Raw genomic sequence first — 24,005 nt, forward strand, 5'->3', positions numbered from 1 at the left:
ATCAGTTTCTAGCCTCTGTGACCCAGGATGATGGGCATGAGGCCTGTCATGATTGGGTGGAAGGGCAGCTGGACAGACAGATGGACAGACATCCCTGCATTCCTCTCCCGGCTTCCAGGGCAAGGTCACCTTCCCCAATGGCTTCACCCTGGAGGGCACTTTTGGCAGCGTGTCAGGGAGGGGACTGCATACCCAGGGTGTGCTGGACACAGCTGCCCTCCCTCCAGATCCAAGCAGTACCTGCAAGAGGTGAGAGCCTGACCGTCTGGCCTGTGCATTCTGGAGCCTTTCCGGGGGGTGTGCTTGTGGGTGCCTGTGTCTCTACCCCCAAAGACTCAGGTCTCGTTAGAAGGGCTTTTCTGTACCTCCTCTCAGCTCTTTGGAGAGTTCAGAAAGCTCAGGTCACACAACCCTTATCAGAGACTCTGGGAATCAAGGGCTATGTGGTGATAACTCCATATGCCACAGAACTAAAGAAAAATGCTATGTATAGACTCTATACATAGAGTCTTTTTCTAGGAAGGTACAAGATAGTTTCCAAACCAAACAAATGACAATAAAATAGACAATTCAAGTGTGAGTTGAGCTTAAAAGAAAGGGAGGTGCAGATAGGCACTATAATTGAACATTAGCCTGACTCTGAGTTCCCTGGCAGCCAGGGTGGAAAAGGAAACTTGGAAGTGGATTCACTCTCCTTATCATGGGGTATTTGAAAAGCAGATACACTTCCTCCTTATGGGGACAGAGTTCTTCTTTGGAAAACAGGTGTTCAAGTGGTGACTCTTGCTATGTCTGTTGAGATGTGGTTGGTGGTTCTAATGGTGCAGCCAGCATTTTAGAAGTTGATTTACCTGACACATCATCCCAGCACGTTTCTTTTTCTCTGATAGCAGGAGCTGGAAGTGGATGGCAAACCCTAGGGGCATGAACCCGGGTCAGGTGCAGGAGTAGGGATATCTGTAAGTGTGACAGGAGAGGGCAGTGCTCACCAGACATGCACACAGCCAGACGCCTGGGTCTAGCCACCGAGACGGGATTAAGCTCAGGAAGGAACCAGGTGCGGGAGGAGGGAGAGTCGGGGAACCCTGGGCTTTGGCCCCTCGCCTCTCCTAGGCCAAGACCCCACTCTCTGGGCTTGGCCTCCAGCTCTCCAGATCTTTCTGTTTCTTTTCCAGGGCTCTGTGTGCCCCTGTCTCTTTTCTCTACCGTGGAGTAGATTCTCTCTGACCCTTCTCTGCCTCCCGTTTCTCCTCCTGGAGTCTTGGAGGTCAGACCCCTCTGCCTACCCCAGTCTATCCACCCCACTGGGACCCTTAACTCTGGCCAGGCTGGATATCCCCGCCTCTCCAAGGGCTGGACAGGGTCCTACATGGCTCCCTCCCTGTCCACGTTTCCCACCACCTCCATCGCAGGCAGCTGGGTCAGGGTGTCTTCCCCGTGGAGAGCCGCTGGCAGGGTGTCTATGGCCCCTTCCGGGACTTTGTTCGTGCCGGCTGCCCCGGGGACCTGCGGGAGGCCCTGCTGGGCTTCCACGTGCAGAGCTCAAGGGAGCTGCGCAGGTCGCAGGAGTACCTGTGCTGTGAGAGGTGAGGCCCAGGCGCGGGGGGCGTGTGTACCCACGGGGTGTCCAGACCCAGGGCTGGGGGCAGTGGGCTCTGAGTGGGCGGGGGCGGGGGGAGGGTGGAGAAGGCTTTCTGGAGGGGGCGGGCCCGGGCATGGGTGAGACGTTGTGTGTGGTGCCCCAGGACCCGCCCCGAGGACCAGGCGGGCAGCATGGAGGACCTCCTGGAGGAGCTGCTGCAGCACCGGGAGCCCGAGGCCCTGCAGCAGTGCCTCAGGAAGGTGAGGCCACGGGGGAGGGTGCTGACCACAGGGCACAGGCCTTGCTGAGAGGCCGTGCTGCTCCTGTCTGAGAAGCGGGCTCTTGCCCTGGGGCTGAGCATCTCTTTGTGGCTGTCGCACCTGCCCAGGCTCTGAGCAGCTCTCTGCATCCCCTGGGGAAGCTGCTCCGGACGCTGATGCTGACCTTCCAGGCCACATACACAGGTGTGGGGGCCAACAAGCACCTGCAGGGGCTGGCGCAGGAGGAGGTGAAGCAGCACGCCCGGGAGCTCTGGGCCGCCTACAGGTGAGCTCGGTGGCACTCGGGGGCAACCACTGCCCTGTCCCCAGGGCGGGGGGCTCTGCCCTTTCTAGGCCTCAGCTCCGTCTGCTGCCCTGGGTAGGAATGGTGCCTCTGCCTTGGGCCTCGATTGAGAGAGGAGCAGAGGATGGGTTGGCTAGTGTGCAGCTGGTGAGCCTATGGGTTAGACGGTGGGGAGGTGGTAACAAGGCCTGACTGCAGCCAGAGTCCAAGCCCCAGCCAGGCTCTGGGCTGGCTCTAACCCCACTGCAGGCTGATCCTGACCTGGGCTCACAGCCCATCTTCTGTCCTGTCCTGGTTGAGCTGTGACCCCATCAAACATCATAAACTGAAACCTTAAATGCTATAGTTGGTTCTGTTCCGGGGTTCTGGGACACTCAGGTGGACATCCTGTACTCCCATCCCCCTCACTGCTGAGGTTTGGGCAGCTGGGCTCTGCAAGCCTCATGCTTCATGGTTCTGGGAGCAGAACCCACCTGCATGGCCTTGGGTGACTCGTTCTGTGGAAGATGGCAGGCACACCGCCCCTTTCTTTGGTTCACAGGGGCCTGCTGCAGGTTGCCTTACAGCGCAAGGGCGAGGTCCCAGAGGAAGATGAAGATGCAGAGACAAGGTGACTGCCCCCAGGAAGTCTGTGGGGTCTTCTCCCCTGGTGCAGCCAGGCTCAGCTCCAGGGGATCCTTATACCTTGCTCCTGGGACTTCCCTTAGGGAAAAGAGGTGTTTCTGAGGAAATGTTTGGGGTTCATGCTATCGACCACACGCTGTTCATTGACCATTCAGGAATCATAAAGACCTGTGACCTCTGTTCCTTGAGCAGCCTGGGAAGGGGCACTGCCACCATGCATCAAATGCACCTTTGTTCTGAACACGTTATCCCAACCCCTCATCTCTTAGGTGCCTGGAGGGTGAGCAGCTTCCTCAGGCATGTCCTTCTTCCTGTGCACAGATGGGGAAACTGAGGCCTGGCAGAAGCTGAGCCTGAGGTCACACAGAGCAGGAATTAAGTGGGTCATTAAATCTCTCGACCCAGTCCCCCCAAGACCAAACCTCACAACTTGCCTTCAGATTCCAGGCCCAGGGATCCTGATCAGAGGGGGCTTTCTGTTACTGCATTGCAGGAGGCATGGGAAATGAGGTTAGACCTTAGGGAGAACTTCCCCCTGAGTCCCAGCAAGCACAGAAAGCTAGGAGGCCCAACTGGACTAGCCTGAAATGACTGCTGATAGCTTTGCTGCAGGTCACTCATCCATCAGGGCCCGGTTTTGCTTTCAGTCAAGTGTGGATCAAAACCCACCCTTGCCTGCCACGTTGGTTCTCAAAGCTGAATGAGACCACGAGGTGGTCACAGATGTCAGCTGGTTGTGGAACGACTGAGAATGGGGCTGGGAAGGGTTTTCTCGGGGATGGGGGAGGCTGGAGGCAGGAACACTGAGGTGGAACGAGGATTTCTAAGGGCTCTTGGGGGCACCCCAAGTAGATCCCCACGCCCGCCCTGCTGGCCCTGAGCTGTCCTGGTGGCTCCCACTCAGGGACCTGCGGGTGCACGGCTTGGTGCTTCCCCTCGTGCTGCCCAGCTTCTACTCGGAGCTCTTCACTCTCTACCTGCTTCTTCACGAGAGGGAGGACAGCCTCTACAGCCAGGGCATCACCAACCTGAGCCTCTTCCCCGACACCAAGCTGCTTGAGTTCCTGGACGTGCAGAAGTAAGCCTCCCCCCCATGCCACGTTGGCCAGAGTTCTTGTGTAGCAAAGGATGCAAACTCAACTCCAGTTGTCTTCAGAGAAAAAGGGAAGAGGTTAATTGGCTTATGTATCCTTGAAGTTCTAGGATGTGGCTAGTATGGCTAGATTCAGGTATGGCTGGATCTAGGTGTTCAGCTGCATGAAAAAGGAAGCAACCTCTCTCTCTCTCTGTTGGTGTGTCTCTGGTTTTCCCATGTGGTGACAAACAGCACCAGTCACTCAAGGTTTATACTCTCCTCACAAGGAGTTGGTGTCTCCTTCCCAGCAGCTCTAGCGGAGCCTCTAAAGTTCCTCCCTGGCATGGCTAGGTTCTTGAATGTGTCCCTGAATGCCGGCTGTGGCCCAGATTGGCCAGGCTGACCTCAGTATCTACCGCTGGGGCTGGGGTAATATCACCTGCTCCCAGCTCTTGGACTGAGAGTGGGAGAGGGATGATCCTCAAGGGGGAAACCGAGGACTATTCTGGAAGCAGGTCAGAGCCTCCCTTCTACCCTCAGTAATCAGAACATCCTGTATCCCCCACGCCCCTTCGATCTGAGTGTTGACGGCATGAATGCACTCCTGCCTCCCACACCTGGTCCCCCTTTTCTCAAGGTAATGGTGCTTCCTATCCCCCTTTCCCCCAAAGCCCTTGTTTCTCTTTCTGTTGTGGTGAATGTTTCCTGCATCTGACCAGTCACCAGCCCAGAGACCTGGTTGTCAACAGCTTCCCAAGGGTTTTCCCTCTGCGCCCCTCCTGCCTCCTCAGCGCCACCTCCTCCATGCTGGCCTCCCTGCTTCATTGGCTGTACTTCCCTTGTATGGCATCCCTACTTCTCACCAGCCTATGCCAGCTCACTCAGCCCCTGGAGCAGTCTCCACAACTGAGCTCTCTGGATGGACCCCCCAGGACCTTGTGCAGGAGGGTGCCCTGGCCTGCAGCACCATCCCTCTCTCTACTCACTGTGTTTTGGGGCTGCAGGAGGACTGCCCTCTCAAGGAATCCCCCCTGGTCTCCTATAGCCTGGGCTCCACAGAATTGCTCCCAGATGCCATTGTGCATCCCCAGCCCCTTTCCTGTGCTCAGCCCTCCTGGGGGACACAGGGGTGCAGGGAATTTGCCCTCTGACTCAGAGGGCAAAGCCTCCCATCTCTCGTCTTATTTCAGGCACCTGTGGCCCCTCAAGGACCTCACGCTGACGACCAATCAGGTGAGAGGGTGGGCCGGTTACCTGCCTAGGAGAGGGGGGCCTGAACCTCAGCTGGGCCCTGGGTTTGCTCAGGCTTCCGAGCAGCTCCGTACCCTCATAGTCACAGTCTCGGGCCGCAGAGGCGGTGAGGGAGAAGACAACAGGCTTTCTGCGCTGCTCTGGTTCTCAGTGCGGGTGAGTGTGCAGCCACAGGGGCCAGGCTCACGCGCAGGCCCCACCCCTTTACTGGCTGTATGGCCATGGGTGAGATCCTTGGTCTCTGTCCCTCAGTTTCCGCATCTGTGGAAGCACCCACTGCTGCAGTACTAGGACTCCCTCACGCGATTGTTGTGGGAGGAGGGGAGCAGGCTGGAGCAGAGGACATTAGTGAGGCTGGGAACTAGTTAGAAAGGCCAATTGGACCCACGCCACACCTACTGAGTCAGAAACCCAGGGAGGGAACTTGGAATTTGTGTTTCAATGAGCCCTGGGATTCAACAGCTGTTGACATAGGCACTTAGAACTGGGCAGCCCCCAGTGACCATTGGCTGCTACGATTCTTCTGTATCCACCTTGATCCTCCCACCTCCTGGAGACCGTTTACCCCACTTTACAGTCAAGTAAACTGAGGTTCATTAGGACTTCCCTGGTGGCTCAGATGGTAAAGCATCTGCCTACAATGCAGGAGACCCGGGTTCGATCCCTGGGTCGGGAAGATCCCGCGGAGAAGGAAGTGGCAACCCACTCCAGTACTCTTGCTTGGGAAATCCCATGGACGGAGGAGCCTGGTAGGCTACAGTCCATGGGGTCGCAAAGAGTCGGACACGACTGAGCGACTTCACTTTAAACTGAGGCTTACAGTGGAGTTGTGACTTGCCCTGGGTCTCTCAGCCCTCTGGGCAGAGCTGTGCTGAAGCCAGTGATGAGGAAGGGGTGGGTGGCGAGGGGCTTGAGACCAGCCCTGACCCTGGGAAGGGGAGGCCTCATCTAACCCCCTCTCCCGACCACACAGAGATACTCCCTGGTCAGAGACAAGTGCTTCCTGTCGGCCACGGAGTGTCTGCAGAAGATGATGTGAGTCCGCAGCCTGGGGAGGGGGACGTGGGAGGCAGGAATGTGGGGACTCCTGGCTGGGACTGAACCCGAGGGCCTTGATCTGGAGCCATTTACCCTGCTGCAGCTCCACGGTGGACCCCCGGGAGAAGCTGGAGGTGCTGGAGAGGACATACGGGGAAATCGAGGCCACTGTGTCGCGGGTGCTGGGCCGGGAGCACAAGCTGCCCATGGACGACCTGCTGCCGCTGCTCATCTACGTGGTGTCTCGTGCCCAGTGAGCCCCAGCTGGGGGTGGGCCCAGGAGCTCCCTTCCCACCCTGCCCGCCCCAGCCAAGACAGACTGCAAAGCCTTTGAACACTGCGGTCTATGGGCACAGCCTTTCTTGGGACAGCTGGGGAAGCTGAGGCCCAGAGAGGCCCACCCAGGGTCCCATGGGTACCACTCACAGCGGGGACCACAGCCCAGGTGTCTAGCCACCCAGCCCAGGGCTCCTTCCCAGCTGCTGGGCGCCTGTCCTGAATGGTCCCCTTCTCCCTCTCGTGGTGGTGGCGGTGGTGCTCCAGAATCCAGCACCTGGGAGCCGAGATCCACCTGATCCGTGACATGATGGACCCTCTCCACACAGGAGGCCTGTATGACTTCCTGCTCACGGCCCTGGAGGTGAGGGGTAGAAGCGGTTGGCCCAGGCAGGAATGCCCTGGCCTCTGGGGCAGACCCTTTTTGCCCCAGACACCATCACGGGGATGCGCTCACATTTACAGCTAGTGTGTGTCTCCGTGGGAGTGGTCCTCACAGAGCCCCTACTCCAGCCCTTGTTAAAAGCGGCTGGGTGGGGGAAAGTAGGCATAGCACATCCCAGCCCTCGGCTCCCCAGGGCTGAGTGTGTTCCATGCTGCGTTCCTGAGCACAGGAGGAGAGAGAAAGACCCCTTTCCTCAGACTGTGGCTGAGGGCTGAGTTGGAGACACAGTGGTCCAGACCTGGGAGTGGGTGCACCTGAGTCAGGCCCTAAAGCCTCTGCGTGCTGCTGGGGGCGGGCAGACCAGCTGGCTTCAGCCTCGCCTCTCTCCTGCCAGTCTTGCTACGAGCACATCCAGAAGGAGGACATGAGGCTGCATCGCCTGCCCAGCCGCTGGAGTTCCAGGGAGCCATGGTAGCTTGGCTTCTCCTGGACACACCGCAGAGCTGAGAGGGCCGCTGCACAATGCCTGTGGCCTGGGCCTGGCCGAGCCTGGTCCCGGGGGCAGAAGGCAGGATGGGCCCTGGAGGTGACTCTGACTCTTTGAGGAGATGAGGTCCAGTTTCTCCAGGGAGATGCTGCTGGAGTCCTGACTGGGGTGAGGGTGACAGGTGTGGCCCCGGAGCTGGTGGTCTGCCCCCCACCACTCTGCAGGCCGGCCTTGGATGACCTCCTTGATGCTGAGGGCAAACAGACCCTGACTTCTCCTTGCCTGAGACTTGCCTTCACGTGACTGAGCCGTTCTGGGCCTCAGTGTTGCCATCTGTAAAATGGTGAACTAGGGGATCTGTAAAGAGCCTTCCATCCATCTTGCTGACTTCTGGCATCCTTCTGTAAGTCTGACTTTGGTCTGTTGCACTGTAAGTGAAGTTCCTGTGTCATGGGGGGTGTCATTCCATTTCTCCTGTCCTGGTCAGAGGCTCCAAACTGCTAGTGACTGCTTCCTTTATTGGGGTTTTTTTCCCCATGAGTCATCTTCTGTACCTGTTTCCTCTCAAGGCCTCAGGGTAGGAACTGTTCCAGTTCCACCCTGCTGGCTGGCCTCTAGTGAGGCCCTCCCCTCATTGGGTATGCAATTGAAGGAGTGGGCTTGGGAGGTCTCTTAACTGCAGTCCACATATAATGGCCATGCCGGAGTAAGCTGGGGGGAGAGGGGAAAGAAACTCACCTTGCTTGCCTCACTGTCAGCAGGTGCTAAGGGAATTGGCCCCTGTGGACCTGCATGCCGAAAGGACAGCAGGGGTGCAAGGGTTCTGGGGGGGACTGTGCCTAAGGATTCAGGGGGCTAATCCAAGGACCCCCAGAGACACTAGGGAGAATTGAGCAGAGAGCTGCAGCTGCCCCCAGAAGAAGGGGCAAGGGTGAGCTTCCCTGGCTGGCTCCGCCAAGTGAACAGCTGAATTGGAGAAAGGTTTTGGGCTCTGGTTTTGCCAGACAGGCCTGTGGTGTCCTCAGGACACCTGGGGAAGCTGAGGTCCTGGAAGAGGATTGAACTGGTGAAGAATAGGGATCCCCAGGATGCTGTGGGCATGCCCCTCACCCAGGACTGTGGTAGCTCTCCAGCAGTTGTCAGCTGGTTCTCGTCCTTTAACGAGTGACAGCAGCCTTGCCTGAGGGCAGCGCTGAGCTGGTGTGATGCTGCAGCCTCACTCCCCACACACTCCCGATCACCACAGTTCAGATTCGCCAGGGCCCTTTCACCCATCCTCTGGCTGGGCCTCGCCCACACCTACTGAACTGGGGCCTCCCGACAGGGCTTCGGGAGATTCCCAGGGCAGCTCTGCTGTCAGACCCTTTCAGCACAACTGCAGAGCCAGCAGGGGCCTTCAGATTAGACAGCACATTGACAGCTGAGGTCAGTGCTTTATTTACAGACGAGATGCCTGGAGCCAGGTGACCACCTGCTGCGTCACCTGAGCAGGTGACCACCTGCTCCTTGGGGAGGCTGATGGCAACGGCCGCCTGTGGGCAGGCGTGTCCACCCTCGGTGATGGTGTCTCCAGCTGCTGCAGGAGCCCCTTGGCTGCGGTAAGAGCCTTGGTGTCCACTCTGCGAGTCTGGTTGGAAACCAGGGACTCTAGCACCTCGAGTGATCTGGTTGATGTGAAAAGCAGCCTTTGCCCCCCGTCTTTCTGGTCCCCATCTCCTCTCCAGAGAGATGATTCTGCTTTCAGCAACAATCGCGAGGAAGTGGTAAAATTCTTCACAGTCTGTCTCAATCAATCAAGACTTGTGTTCACCAGAGCCGGAGAGGAGAGAGGCCAGGGTAGATGCTTCCCACTGATGGAGTTCTGACAGGCTCTGAAGGGCCACACTGGCCTTCAAGGGCCTAGACTTCGGGCTGAGAAAGACAGAGACACCTGAGAGTTAGCAAATGGCCTCTCAGTGAGGAGATGTGTCTGAGTCACACAACCCAAACCCCACTTTTCTCCCACTGTGACCCTGACTCTGGAGACCCACCTTTGCCCTGGCCCTGCAGGCAGTCTCTAAGGCAAGCTCTCAACCCCTGCTTTCCCCTGCCCCCCGCCCCACCCCGACTACTTCCCTTCGACAGTCAAACCTGTCTGCTGCCCTCCCTGCTCTCCAGCTCCTGCCCCTTGCTCTCTGCCCTAGAAATGTCCTCCTCTGGTCCCACTGGGTCCGTCTGTGCCATCCTCACAGGCCATGCGCCCATGAAGCCCCGTGTCCCAAGGCAGAAGTCTCCCAGCTCCCCAGCCCTCTCTAGGGCCCCTTCCCCTGCTCCATCATGTTACTGGTGGGTGCCTGCTTCCCCCCAGTTCACCAGGGACCTCTGCTTGTCCCAGTTCACCAGGGAGCAGTTCATCTGCTCCCTCCGCTTGCTACGTAGAGAGAAGGGGGAGCTGGACCCGAGTTCTGGCCAAGTGCCCCTGGCGGAGGCCTCCCCGGCTCAGGTCCAAGGGGAGCTGGCAAGAAACCAGGAGAGGGGGGCTGGTCCCACCAGCAGGACCAGGTGGAGGCTGGCAGTGACAGAGCCAGCAACCAGCTCAGTTCTGCAGGAAGCACAGAAGAGGAGTCTGTTTTCGTTTTGACAGTAGAGTGACCACAGGGCCCCAGCCGTAATAAGGTGACGCTAAGGGAGTTCATATCAGCGTCTGTGAAGTATTGTTTTGTCATTTGGTGGAAGCCATCCTGCCTCCCCAGTCAGTCCTCCGTTCAGAGTGTCTCCAGAGGGGGTGTCCAGGACTCAGATCAGAAGGCATGGTGATGGTCTGGGATGAGGTTGTCAAAGCATTCTCAGAAGACAGGCTGGGCCAGGGGTCCTGCAGGTGACAGCCACGTCACTAAAGCCGCCCACCCCACTCCACAACATCGTTGACCTCCAGAGGGTCTGAGGTCTCCTCCCACCAGCAGAACAGCTGTCCTTTCATGGCCCCATGGTCAGTATCTGTATGACCTGTCCCTGCAGCATGGGAGTTTTAACCCTTTAAAAAATCCTCGCCATCTCTTACTCTGGATAGGTTTATCCCTAGGAGATTATTACATGGCACCTCAGATCATGCTGGCCATGCCAGGACCACCCAAGGAGCTGTCACCTGGTGCTCATGCTCATTATGTCCCCAAGCTGCCTGGTCCCCAGCTCGGCTCGGCCTCCCACAGACCCTGTGGCCCGGCTTCCTGCAGGTGGGCACAGGAGGGGAAAATGGAGGTGGGAGAAGTCTCATTGTGTGGCTGGGGTCTCTTGCAGGCAGGGTGGGCCTTTTCTCATCCTCCGTCCTAATTAAATAGTGTACTTAGATGGTGGTACATTTCTGGGAAATTGTCACAATTAGGGTCCACTTATTATTTTCCCAGTTTTAATTTTTATTTATTTATTTTTTATTTTCCCAGTTTTAAAAAATGAGTCCACTTCATCTTTTCATGGTTTCTATTGTCTGTGGGTGATGCTTGCATGAAATGCCACATGAATGCCAGATGTTGGCACTCGTGACCACGAGGGAGGCATCACTGTCTGACTGGTTGTGTTCAGGGAGTCCAGATATGTGGCAGCATGTTTAGGAGTTCTCAAATGGCGTGTCCTACATCTGTTCTGCAAGTGGGAGTTATTGCGTGGTACCCAGAAAGGGGATCACTGCAGTTGACACCCAGTGGTACCCTGGGCAAGGGTAAGCGGTCTCCAGAGGCTGGGTGATGGTGTATGCAGGCGGCTGCGGTCTTCACCTGCGTGACGCAGAGCTGGCCATGGGTCCCACTGGTGTTCATCGCCAAAAGGCCCTTTTCCGTGGGTCGTGAGCAGAGTGTGTGACTCCTGAGCAGTCTGCCGCCACGGTTTGTCCCTAAGGGGTTGGGACTGTATCCAGATTGTTCGGTTGTCAGATGCCACAACTGATGGCCGTTGGCTACTGGCTGCAAGTTGCTGAAAGTGTAACAAGGTGTGTTCAGGGGGTGTCTTCCAGGACAAGCACCAGTCTGCATCTCTATTCATGGGCAGAGGTTTTTTGTTTTTTTGCTTTCCCCCTCCACGCTTTAGCTCTTTCCCAGGCATCCTCCGGGACAGTGGTATACTGAAGACCCCACATCGCAGGGCCACACTTCCACGCAGGTGGGAGAGTCCGTTGACGGCTGGACTCCCTTCTTGGATGTACTGTTTTCATTTGATATCAGGGGCCTGCTGGGCAGGGCCCAGACATGCCAGGGAAGAACAACCCAAGGGGAGCTAGTCTCTCACTGTCCACCAATGCCCAGTTACAAGCCAGTAACGGGCCCTCAAATGGGATAGGCTGAGCCGCCACTGTCAGGCAACTGCCAATGAAAACACCAGGCGTCCTCTTTGCCGAGTGTCAGCTTCCTACTCCCGCAGGCTCCAGGCTGCGTCATTCTCAGTCCCCGACACTTGTCATCAGAAAGTCTCTTAGGACAAACTGGCCTGAGCGGGAGGCAGCCTGTACAACCTGCGGGCTGCTTTCTCTAGGCACTTCTGCATCTGCAGCTCTTTCATTGATGTGCAGCGAGCTCCTTCCTCGTCCACTGTTGTCTTCTAAACTTCTTTACCGCCACCACGTGACTGGGGCGGGGAGCCTGGAGGGCTCCTACTGGGCACTTGCCCCCATGCCACTGTCCTAACCGTGGCATTTCCCCAGCAGCAACGCCCCTCATAGTAAGAAGAAGTGGTTCTCATCCTAAAACCTGTTTCCTGGCTCTGTGAACTGTCCTTCACAGGAAACAGCACAGATTAGTTTCAAGGGCATGGTAGGGTCAGCTTTGGTGGAAGCCACATCTTTGTACCCTAAAAAGGACAGGCTGGAGCCCCCAGCCTTGCCTGGGGAGGAGCCGCCAGGAATCTCATCAGGAGAAGGCAGGGCCGTGGCCTTGTGCAGTGTGGTTTCTTTCCCTGTTAAGACAGCCTCCTGATTGGAGTTACAAATCCCACATACACTGACGGTTTCTGCCTCAGAAACACAGTTACTCCACTGTATGATGGATAGCAGTTTGAGGATTCTTTTCTTTTTTTTTCCTTTTCAGTTCTTTAATTACTGGGTGTGGTAGACAGAGAAATTGTCCTTGGAAGATGTCTATTACCTAATCCCTGAAGCTGTGAATCTGTCACATCGCTTTTGTCGATGTGATTAAATTGAGGACCTTATGAAGGAGAGCTGATCCTGGATTTTCTGGGTGGGTCCAATCTAATCGCAAGGGTCCTTAAAAGTTGAAGAGGGAGATGGGAGAGTATCAGAAGGAGATAACGACCATGGAGGAATGGCCCAGGAGATGCAGGGTTGGAGCACGAGAGTGTAAGAGCCTCTAGAAGCTGGAAAAGGCAAAGAAATGGATTCTGTCCTGGAGCTTCCAGGAAGGAACACAGCCCAGGGAGAGCCGTGTCAGATTTCTAACCTACAAAAATGAAAGAGAGCGCATTTGTGTTGTTTTAAAGCCACCAAATTTATAATCATTTGCTCTCCTGGCAATAGGAAACACATACACTGCTTCTATAATTTTCTTTGTTACTGTAACTGTTGAGGTTTCATCCTCCCGCCCCCCCCACTCCCCTACCCTCCCCACCCCCACCCAGGCTAATGCAGAGACTCACTCCAACTCCCTCACATCCTGAATGTTCCTGTCCCTTCAGATGGTGGGCAGTGTGAGCTCAGGGCAGACTCCACCTCTCCCATCTCTATCTCTTATGCTGACTGGCTCTGAATTGCAGGAATTTCTTCTGTCTGATGTGCGTCTGTGTCTCTCTATTCTTGTCTGACCTATAACTAACCCCTGGGTGGCCCAGATCCCACAGGATTCCCAGGCTCCCAGCAAACTAAAATTCTGTTCCCTCCTTGCTTATGACATCTTCAGCTTATAAATTGCCCTGTCATCATATCGGGCCTCCCCAAAGTTGGGGCTTTGGGCCCCCAAATCTCTTCAGTCTTTCACTTTAGGCACTTCTGTTCAATAGACCTGACTCACTCAGGACAGATAGCAAACCACACACCCTCCAGTTCTCTCTCTTAAAAAAAAAGGGATGGTGTAGCTTCCTTCACAAACCACGAGATAACCACCAGATAAACTGAATAGTTAAAAGGTAAAAATAAAACTCTAAATATATTAGAAGAAGAAATAGGGGAGTAAGTCCCTGTATTAGTATGTGAAAATCCATTTTATTTAGGGATGAGCATTAACTTCTATTGATGCTGCCTAAAGGTTTTGGGGACCAAATTAAAATATTAATAGTAGACCACCTGGTAGATTGTACCAACTATCAGTGTCTTGGCTAGAAAATTCATTCAAGAACTGAAGGGTAAAATGAAGTTTTTGTACCTGTAAGTAGATAATAGGAATAATAGATTTAATTTTGAAGAGTGGAATATCCAAGATAACTTTCAAGAAGTTTCAAGAACTGTTGACTGAGCATAGCTGTGCCCCTGGTATACTAAAGAATAGAGGAGAAAAACCTCTGCTAACTGAGAAAGAGGTGAAATTTTAAATTTGATTTGGAATCACTATCTCTATAAAAATGGTGATTTTTTTCATGTGACTATTACCTATCTATTTGAGAATCATAAGATGAATCTTTGAAATGTTTATGTATTCCAGGGCCTATTTTACTCCTTAAATAGACCCTAAAATAAACCCTGCAAGGTTTTCTTATCAGTACTCGGCTGAATACTGATGTAGCCTAGTAGTCCTCTGGCGGCCAAGAAGAAAAAGGTCTGCATGGTCAGCATGGCGCTGTGACAGATGGGGAAGGGGGAGACCCAGACAGTAAAGGACACCAGCATGCTTGACCTTGGCTTCACCGAAGGTGTCAGGGAGGCTCCTGACTGGGGAATCCACAGCAGTGCTTCCCAGGGCCAAGGATCCCATGCATTCCAGGACACAGCAGGAGGCAGTGACGGAGCCACATCCAGCGATGATGTGTGTAGACTCATAGAGTGTGTGTGCATCTCAGTGAAAAGAGGAGACAGTCCCAACCTGATTCTAGATTCTGACTTGGATCAAGGCATGATGTGAGTGGCAGAGTCAGTGCTCCTGATATAAACCACTGTCTTATCCTTTTCCCTTGATTTTGAAAGCTAAAACCACAGTCATGATTTTAGCCTAAACAGTAGGAATAACCACAGTAAACACAAATGTAAATGTCATTTGCTGAGCTATGCAGGTGCCTGTGTTGGGAGGGCTGATGGAGAGTAAGAACAGAGGAAACCCAGGAAGAGGAGGGTGAGCAGGATGTAGCTGAGAGCCGGTTGCTGGCCTTGGTGATCGAGAGTCTCAATGCTTCACAGAGACCCTGAGGAGCGCAGCTGTGAGAAGAGAATAGCACAGAGCGGTGCTGACCAGAGCCATCCTTAGTGGCTCTTGAGAATCCAGGAAGGTCATTTTCTTTGGGAGACAGTGGTCTTGAGTTGAGTTTGAGAACTTATGATCAGTGTACCTCACACATTGGTGTGTATCTAACAAGGAGAGAAAGGATGTTTAGTGTCTCCAGTTCAGGGACTCCTACTGATGCCCGAGGAGAAGAGTCCCCTTTGGGAACTTTGAACACCCTGTTCAAAGTTCTCAGTGCACACTCAGACAATAGCAATGAAATTTACAAGTTTCTGTTGAGGCTGTCTAAAACTTTTTTGAACAAAATGAAAATTTCTGTCATTTTTTTTTTGCCTTGTGTAAGGGAGCTATTTTGGTTCACAGGGAAACTATTAAAGAGTCTTAGATATATAAATATAATATCTTCAGGTTCTCTCCCAGATTACAATGTTTCTCCAACCATAGGTTGAGTAATTTATTCTCAAGAAATATGATTTTTACTGAGTATTAGATAAGTTTAAGGAATTACCATTGGTTTTGTTAGGTGTGATAGCTTTATACTAGTTATGTGGGAAAATGTCATATTTTCAGAGAAAATTTCAGAGAAACCTAAGGAGTGAAATGTCAATGTATCTGTAATTTATTTTCAAAAACATTTGCAGAACAGTTATAGGTAAAGCAAACATGGCAAAATGTTAGCAGTTGTTAAATTTTGACCACATATATATGCATAATCATTATACTTTAAATCTGAAAATGCTTATAACATAAAGATCAGAAGAGGAAATGAAAAAACCTCATCTGGGGCAAATTCTCTCAAGTTAAAAAACATAATTAAGTTTTATTTCAGTGGAAAATTGTTAATTCATTCCAGAGCCCCAAATTTAAGCTCTGAGTTAAAATAACACAAAATTACTTTAAAGCTGGCACAGAGGACTTCCCTAGAGGTCCAATGGTTAAGACTCTGTGCTTCCAGTGCAGGGGGTACAAGTTTGATCCCTGGGTGGTCAATGAAGATCCCTCATGCCATGTGGTGTGACCAAAGTGGGGGAAAGAAAAGCAGGCACAGTTTTTCCAGTTTTTACTGTTATCTGTTGTAATCTGACATACTAAGACAGGCTCATTTTGTTAATTTATTTCATGTTTGTCTACCTACACTGCTTCAGGTCCTTTGTGTCTCTTACATATTAAATACTTAAAATTTGTATAAATTATGCACTTGACTATCAATGTATGTTACTTGAGTCTTTCATCCAAGAATCAATCAGAAAGCACAGGATAGAATTAAAAAGTCTACAAAAATAATGTCAGTGAAGCACCAAGATCGCCACCATAGGAAATCAGTAAACCAGGAGTAAATCAATGAGATGATACTGATTCTCCCATCCCCCTATGTCCTCAATGCAGCTCCTTTAAGGAGTAAGATTCTTGGGGCAGGGGGCAGAGATTTTTTTTTCCCCAGAGAATTCAAAGGCCACGCACATCTCTTCAAGTATGCTGGGGAAACTCAGAGAAGGGAAGGACTTAGGGCTCTGTTTCACGGCTCATGGCTCTGTTGGATACAGACACCTGTCTGCATCCTGTCAGGCCCACAGGTGACTAGTACCTTGGGGTTGTCATAAGAGACCTTTGCGTGCTTAACCCCCCGCGGCTCCTGTAGCCTTGACAACTGCTGTGTGTGTGTGCATGCTAAGTTGTTTCAGTTGTGTTCGACTAACAGTGAGACTCTGAACCGTAACCCTCAAATCTCCCCTGTCCATGGGATTCTCCAGGCAAGAATACTGGAGTGGGTTGCCCTGCCTTCCTCCAGGGAATCTCCCCGACCCAGGGGTTGAACCCACGCCTCTTAAGTCTCCTGCAATGGCAGGCAGGGCCTTTATCAGTAGTGCCACCCGGGAAGCCCCTGACAATTGCTGAGATCTCTTCAAAATGAGGCTACCGTCGCTTTCTCAGACTCACTATGTATGTGCGCCCTCAGGGCACTTTTCCCTCCAATGGGAATCATCCAGTTAAAAAAGGTGATGTGAAAACTTGTCCTCAATTTCAGCTGAAGTGGTCAATGCCACCACCTCAGCTCTGGAAGGTGTTTAGGGCAGCCTCAGCTTGCAGGCTGGGGCTGTTACAGATGATAGAACCTCCCTAGGCTTCCTCCTTGCAGGAGAAAGTGGAACCTGCAATCCTAATGTACCCTGTGTACCTGGATAAATGCCTGGGGCCAAGAGGAAAGGTCAGCACAGAGACTTAAGGAGAAAGCCGCTTGGCTTTCTTTTTTTGTTTGTTTGTTTCATTTATTTTTATTAGTTGGAGGCTAATTACTTTACAATATTGTAGTGGTTTTTGCCATACATTGACGTGAATCAGCCATGGATTTACGTGTGTTCCCCATCCCAATCCCCCCTCCCGCCTCCCTCCCCATCCCATCCCTCTGGGTCTTCCCAGTGCACCAGCCCTGAGCACTTGTCTCATGCATCCAACCTGGGCTGGTGATCTGTTTCACCCTTGATAGTATACTTGTTTCAATGCTATTCGCCCCTTGGCTTTCTAAAGTACACATCATCAGGCTTGCTGGGATTTGTTTGGCTGATGGGTCCTGAACCCTGGGGGACAAGATTGAATCAATACTGTCCAAGGATTTCATCCTGCAACTTGAGGTCCTGTTCAGTCAGCTTAATTACCTGCTGTGTGAGTCCAACAAAATATATTTGGCTGGCCTGTCAGTGTGATATATCAGATTGGGAATCAATTTTTCTAAACCCTTTGCAGGATTCTTTCCAAAAAAATGTACTCTCTCTCTAATTCATGGACTTTACTTCCTTCAGTTTGATCTCTGCCTTCTTTGTCCCAAGTCCTCATTAGACTCTAGAGCTGTCCTCCAAGGTAGCTTTCTGGGGCTAGAAGGATCTGAACTGGGCTGCTTCATGAACAAGGAGCAGTGACCACCCATCGCTAAAGTCACTCAGGGCTTACATACACAGTTATGTTTAATAGGGAAAAGCCAGCCAAGAAGCCTCAGGGTGCACCGAGGTGGACTCAGGCCTGGCACAGCTGGACTGGACACATGTGAAAAAGTTCTAGAAGCATCAGGCCGCTGTAATGCCCTTCATTTTATAGGCTGAATCGAACCAATTGAACAGTTATGCAATAATGAAATCTTCCTGGTCAGGAAGTGCCCTTGTAAAAAGGAGAAACCTCTGAAGCTTAGCCACGGATATCAGCCTGTTTTATGTGAACTAATTCAGACAAGCTGAGTGAGTTCTCTGCTGAAAGGGGGAGCAAATGTTGCCCGAGGTGACAACCGTTCAGCCTCCTTGGCCCTGCTGTGAATGGGATGTTGTTGAGGAGTTTCTCATAGAGCAATGTGCTTGTGTGAATGCTCCATTCATTCATCCAACAGGTAAGTTGTATGTCTCATAACCTATTACGAATGTTGTTCCAGACCCTAGGGCTGTACTGGATGCCAAGGCAGTCAAGGTTTCTGCTTTCACATTCAGCCTCAGAGCCCCCTGAGGTGGGCCCTGGGTCTTCCTGGCCCCAACTTACCTTACCCTTTCCCCACAGCCAGACCATGTAGCTGGAACCTTCCTTTCCTGGTCTCCGCCCACTGTTTGTTTTTCAAGTTCTCCCAAAGCTGGTCTTCAACCTGGTAGATGCATCATCCTGGTGACCTTTCCACAGATTAGAGAAAAGGAAGCAGTGCCTGCTCATTTCCAAAGAACAACATCTAGGACTGTTCAGATCTCTTAAGAGGATGCAAGCCAGAAGGACAGGATGGCCTGGGAGCTGGGCTTCAGGGCCTGATTCATCCCTTAAGCCTCTTTTTTGACCTCAAACAAACTAATCCTATGTCATACAGGTATTATTTTCAAGCACTATACAAGATTCCATAAACATGTTTTTTCCTAGAAGATAATTCCAGTGGAACTTTAAAAATGATAAGTTGCATCCACATAGGTGGACATGACAAGTTAATTTTATGATCAGTCCTAAAAGAAGAATTTCATTCTGCTTATATTCACGTGCTTCACAAAAAACTAAACTAAACCATACCAATCAATAAAAATCTCTTCGGGACACGTTCAACCTGGGAATAGCTTAGAGCCCCACCCAGTCAGCAATGCTGGGGTATTTCCAAAGAGAGACATCCCTTTTTAATACTCAGAGATGCGACATTCACAAACTGTTCCACCTGCCAGCACGCCCATAAAACCTGTCCCCATAGAAATGGGATCTCCAAGTCCAAGACCTCTTCTTCCCACTCATTACCTCCTTGACTGTGAATTCATCATTCTCTCTGATGGGTCATAGACCAGCATGGAACTAGCCAAGACTTCTGCCGAGTCTCTATCCCCCATTTAGGAGACCAGATACACATTGAAACAGAAAGTCCTAAGATATCCATTTTTACAGTATCTAAAAAGTGTCCTGAGGAGGTAGTGCTCCAGAATATCTGAGCAGTAGCCTAGAAATAGGAGTCTTTCTCTGCTTCACACTTTATTTAAAAAGTACCACTTCCATCACGCTTCCTGAGGGACCTAAAGCTCACCAACACAACTCCCTTGCACCCATCCTAAGTGAACCATCACTCATGGAAAGGGGGCAGCACTTCCCAAAGAAGGTGTCCTTGGGGGGAGTGGAAGGCTCTGACCTTCTCTTATAAATTAAGCAGTATAAAGATGATAAATTTTAATTGTGTTAAAGTTACTGTCACCGTTGAACTAGGGTGTAGTGGTCTCATTCTAAACCTTATGAACTTAAGAACCTTGTGAATTTTGAAGGTAGAACTGGCAGGATTTGTGAGTGGTTTGGATGGAAGGCTTAAGAGAGAGAAGAGCCAGGGTGACTAGATTCTAATCTGAGTAACAGAGCGACTGGGGCACTGTTTATGGAGATAATGTGATTCGGGGTGGTGGAAGATGGGAGTGGAAGAGGAGAAACTTTCTGGGAAAATCTTAGAAGAAAGAATACTTTGACCTTGAGCATTTAAATGTGGGAACAGCCTTTAAGAGCACTTACTTGAAGGCTATTTATAACTCTAGAAATTATCATTCTTAGAAGTTTAGCAATCTATTCAGTTGCTTTACACCTCCATTTGCACCATCTATTTGCCTACCATAACTTATGATATGTCAGGCACTGTACTTTACTTATGAAGAAAGTAATTTTTAACTGTATTATAAAGATGAGGAAACTGAAGCTCATAAATAATTAAGGTCATCTAGCTAGAATTATGCACAGTAGAATTCTCTTTCTGTATGTTTAATATGTTATACAGAAAGTTAGCCCGACACAAATTATCAGGTGCTTCGTGGCTTCAGAACAAACAACACCAGCTCCCTGGGCCCTGTGGAATACATCCTCCCCTGTCCAGTAGCTTCTGATCACTAATTCCTTTATCCAGTGTATGCATAGTACTTACTTGCTGAGCCAAGAGAACCCACGAGAGATGTCTTTGAAAAACCCTTGGAATCCTGTTGGTGTATATTTATGGTGACCACATTTCTTCACCAAAAATGGTGACACAGGAGCAGATATTGGCAACACATTCGAAATCGGGACTGCTCTGGAGAATCCACGGTATTTAGGCTGCCCTTGAGGTAGAACTGGGAGAGGTTTGTTTGCACAATTTAGTCCATGAGTTGAGTGGACTCTGGGTGTTCTCCTTCCAGTAGGCAACCTAGCACCAAACTTCTGAGACTGACTCTTTCCCCTTTAGAGGTGTAACTTGGCATTCTAGGGCACTACACACTTCTGGGACCTCAGGTCCCAGCAGACGTCACGGGCGATGTGGGAGGCCCAGTCTCTACAAAACAGCCCCATTCCCTGATCCAGACTCTGAAATCTCCTTTAAATGTTTATTTATTTATTTTTGACTGCACTGGGTTTTCACTGCTGGGCTTGGGCTTTCTCCAGTTTTGGCGAACGGCGGCTACTCTTTGTTGTGGTGCTCAGGCTCCTCCTTGCGGTGGCTTCCCTTGTTGTGGAACACGGCCTCTAGAACAGGCTCAGTAGTTGTGACACAAAGAATTAATTGCCCCGCGGCCTGTGGGGTCCTTCCAGACTGGGGATAGAACCTATGTCCCTTGCATTGGCAGGTGGATTCTTAACCACTGGACCACCAGGTAAGTCCTGAAGTCTCCTTTAATCCATATTGTTTGTAACTTTGTGAATAAGAGAAATGTGTAGGCAGCTTTGAAAAGAGAATTTATTATACAGATGCATCCGTACCTTATGGAGCCCAAGTTGGGTAAGCAGTCAGACCCTGGGAAGGATGAGAACTGGGAGTGGAAGGCCCCGAAAACCTTGGAGGACACTTTATTCACCCCTAATGTTTTTCTCCAGGCATCTGCTTCCCTCTTATTTCTGAGCAGCTAGACTTCTCCGCTTTACAGTCTGAGGCCATGGTGGCCCCTGGCGCTCTCAGATTTCCATGGTATTCATTCAGATTCTCAGAAGGAAATGGATTCCTCCTTGATCCACCCCACCTCACCCTGGGGAAATGTCTGTAGGGTCTGCACCACGCTCGTTTCTGAACCCAAGTCAGGACAAGGCTCTGCGGTATAAGCCTGGCTGCTGTGGGAACCACAGATTTGGAAAGGAAAGCCAGAAAGGAACTTCTCTGAGTTTAGCTCTGAGCAGATGCTGCTCAGAACAGCTAAGGGTGGGAATGTGACCACAGATCTGTTGAGGTCCTGTGGGTGTTTGCCATTTGGTCATGATCCCCTTGGATCTATGAGGACAAATTCTTTTCTGCTCAGTACACCTTCTGCCTTTTATTTGAGGAAACTGCTCCTTCCCCATTCCATGCAAGTCTGGTGGGATACAGTATTTGTTCCTGCGTGACTAGCTTATTCCACTTAGCCCAATGTCCTCAGGGTTTATTCATGTTGTACCATGTGTCAGACCTTCCTTCCTATTTAAAGCTCCATAGTGTTTCATTGTATGGATATGCCATATTTTGCTTATCCATTCGTTCGTTGATGGATATTTGGGTTGCTTCTACCTTTTGGCTACTGTGGATAATGCTCCTATGGATGTAAGTGTATAAATACCGCTTAACCTCCTGCTTTAAATTCTTTTGAGTATACATGCAGTAGAATTGCTGGTCCATGTGATAATTCTTCATTTAATTTTTTGAGGAACCGATACACTGTTTTTCACAATTGTACTATTTTTACAGTCCCACTAACAGACAGGTTTTCAATTTCTCCACATCCTCACCAATACTTACTTTCTGTTTTTTGGATAGTAGCCATCTTATGGGTGTGAGGTGGTATCTCATTGTAATTTTGATTTGCATCTCCCTAATGATTTAAGGATGTTGAGCATATATTAATGGGCTTTTGGCCACTTGCATATTTTCTTTGGAGATTTCTGTTGAATTTCCACTTAAATATAGCTACTTAACTACATTACCCATTTTTGAATTAGGTAGTTTGTGTTTTGTTGTTGAGTTGTAGTTCTTCATATGTTCTGGCTGTGAAACCCTTATCAGATATATGATTTGTATATATTTTCACCCATTCCATGGGTTGCCTTTTCACGCTATGGATTGTGTCCTTTTATGTAAAGAAGTTTTTTATTTTGATGTAGCCCAAATGATCTATTTTTTCTTTTGTCATCATATCCAAGTCAAATTAAGAAATTATTGTCAAATTCAATTCATAAAGTTACCCCCTATGTTTTCTTCTAAGAATTTTATAGTTTTAGCCCTTATATTTAGGTCTTTGGTTCATTCTGAGTTTATTTTTGTAAATGGTATAATAAATGTCCAACTTCATTCTTTTCCATGTCAATATTCAGTTTTTCCCAGCACCATTTGCTGAAATGACTATCCTTTCCCATTGAATGGTTTTGCCACCCTTGTGAAAATCATCTGACCACATATGCAAGTTTATTTTTTAGCTCTCTATGTTATTACATTGGCCTATGTGTCTGTCTTTATGCCAGTACCACATTGTTTTGATTACTTTAGCTTTGTAGAAAGTTTTGAAATCAGCAACTATGAGACCTCCAACTTTCTTCTTTTTCAGGATTGTTTTTGGTTGTTTGGAGTTCATTGAATTTTACGGCAGATTTTTCTATTACTGTAAAAATCACCATTGAGATTTTTATAAGATTGTGTTGAATCTATAGATTGCTTTGGATAATACTGATGTCTTAACTATATTAATTTTTCCAATCCATAAATATGTCTTTTCATTTATTTGTATCTTTTAAATTTGTACTTTTAAGTGTACAAAACTTTTTGCCTTTTTAGTTAATTTAATTCCTAAGTATATTATTATTTTTTTTGATGCTATTACAAATGGAATTGTTTTCATAATCTTTTCCACATAGTTCATTTTTGGTACATTATAAATATAACTGATTTTTGAGTATATTTTATATTCTTCAACTTTTTTGAATTCACTTATTATTAGTTCTGACAGTTTATTTTGTATTTGTGTGTAATCTTTAGGGTTATCTTGATATAAGATCATGTCATATAAGAACAAAGATAAACCTTTTATTTTCTTTTTCTTGGCTAGTTGCTCTCACTTGATGTCTAGTACTATGTTGAATAGAAGTGGTGAGAGTAGGCATCCTCTCCTCTTGGGACTCCACTGACACAAATTTTATATCTTTTGCTATTGTCCCATGGGTCCTGATACTCTGCTATTTTTCTTTTTTTTTAAGAAAACTATAGTCAGGACTTCCCTGGTAATCCAATGGTTAAGGCAGAGGGTGTGGGTTCAATCTCTGGTTGAAGAACTAAGATCCTACAAGCCATGCAGCACTGCCAAAAAAAAAAAAAAAAAAAAAATTAAACAAAACTGTTTTCTCTTTCTTATTCAAATTAAATAATTTTATCAAGTATCTGAAACTTCACTGATCCTTTTCTCTATATTTTCTTTTCTGCCCTTGAACTCATCCAGTGTTATTTTTGTTGTTTGTTTGCCTTGGTTGTGAAAGCTTTCATTTCTAAAAGTTCCATTTGGTTCTTCTACATATCTATTGTTCCTTTCCTGATTTTTTTTTACTTTTTCCATTTGCCTAAAGAGTTCTTGTGATTGCTTGTTGAAGTGTTTATATAACTGCTTTAAAATCCTTGTCAGATGATTTCAACCTGTATGTCATCTCAGTACTAAGTGTCTGTTGATTATCTTTTCCCATTTGAGTTGAGATTTTCTTGACTCTTGGTATGAGTAATTTTGGACTGTATCCTGGACATTTTGAGAACAAAGTTAGGAGACTCTCCTTTTCATATAACTATTTTAATAGGCAGTCAATCTATTTATGTTAAGAATGCGTGTCCTGGCCCACTTTTGTGGGCTATGTTTTAAATATCAATTACTTTTCAAAGCCTTTGCAGTGCTTTTGTGGTCTGTTGCTTGTGTGCTACCCAGAGGTCAATTTGA

The 24,005-nt window shown here is 49.5% G+C and overlaps 1 protein-coding gene across 4 annotated transcripts in view; it reads left to right on the forward strand.

The window, feature by feature from the left end:
* Positions 1-15,769, forward strand: part of ALS2CL (ALS2 C-terminal like) — a 31,479-nt gene extending 15,710 nt beyond the window's left edge. For all 4 annotated transcript variants that reach the window (XM_065933865.1, XM_065933863.1, XM_065933864.1 and 1 more), the window contains 11 exons: positions 119-249; positions 1,413-1,586; positions 1,746-1,842; positions 1,971-2,128; positions 2,688-2,756; positions 3,675-3,848; positions 5,036-5,078; positions 6,070-6,131; positions 6,238-6,387; positions 6,678-6,774; positions 7,190-15,769. In XM_065933865.1, coding sequence (XP_065789937.1) covers positions 119-249; positions 1,413-1,586; positions 1,746-1,842; positions 1,971-2,128; positions 2,688-2,756; positions 3,675-3,848; positions 5,036-5,078; positions 6,070-6,131; positions 6,238-6,387; positions 6,678-6,774; positions 7,190-7,270 — 1,236 coding nt within the window. In that variant the 3' untranslated portion in view covers positions 7,271-15,769. The remainder of the gene's footprint in view (positions 1-118; positions 250-1,412; positions 1,587-1,745; positions 1,843-1,970; positions 2,129-2,687; positions 2,757-3,674; positions 3,849-5,035; positions 5,079-6,069; positions 6,132-6,237; positions 6,388-6,677; positions 6,775-7,189) is intronic.
* Positions 15,770-24,005: the final 8,236 nt, after the last annotated feature.

The sequence above is a fragment of the Muntiacus reevesi genome, chromosome 4, assembly GCF_963930625.1.
Source record: "Muntiacus reevesi chromosome 4, mMunRee1.1, whole genome shotgun sequence".
NCBI classification, from domain to species: domain Eukaryota; kingdom Metazoa; phylum Chordata; class Mammalia; order Artiodactyla; family Cervidae; genus Muntiacus; species Muntiacus reevesi.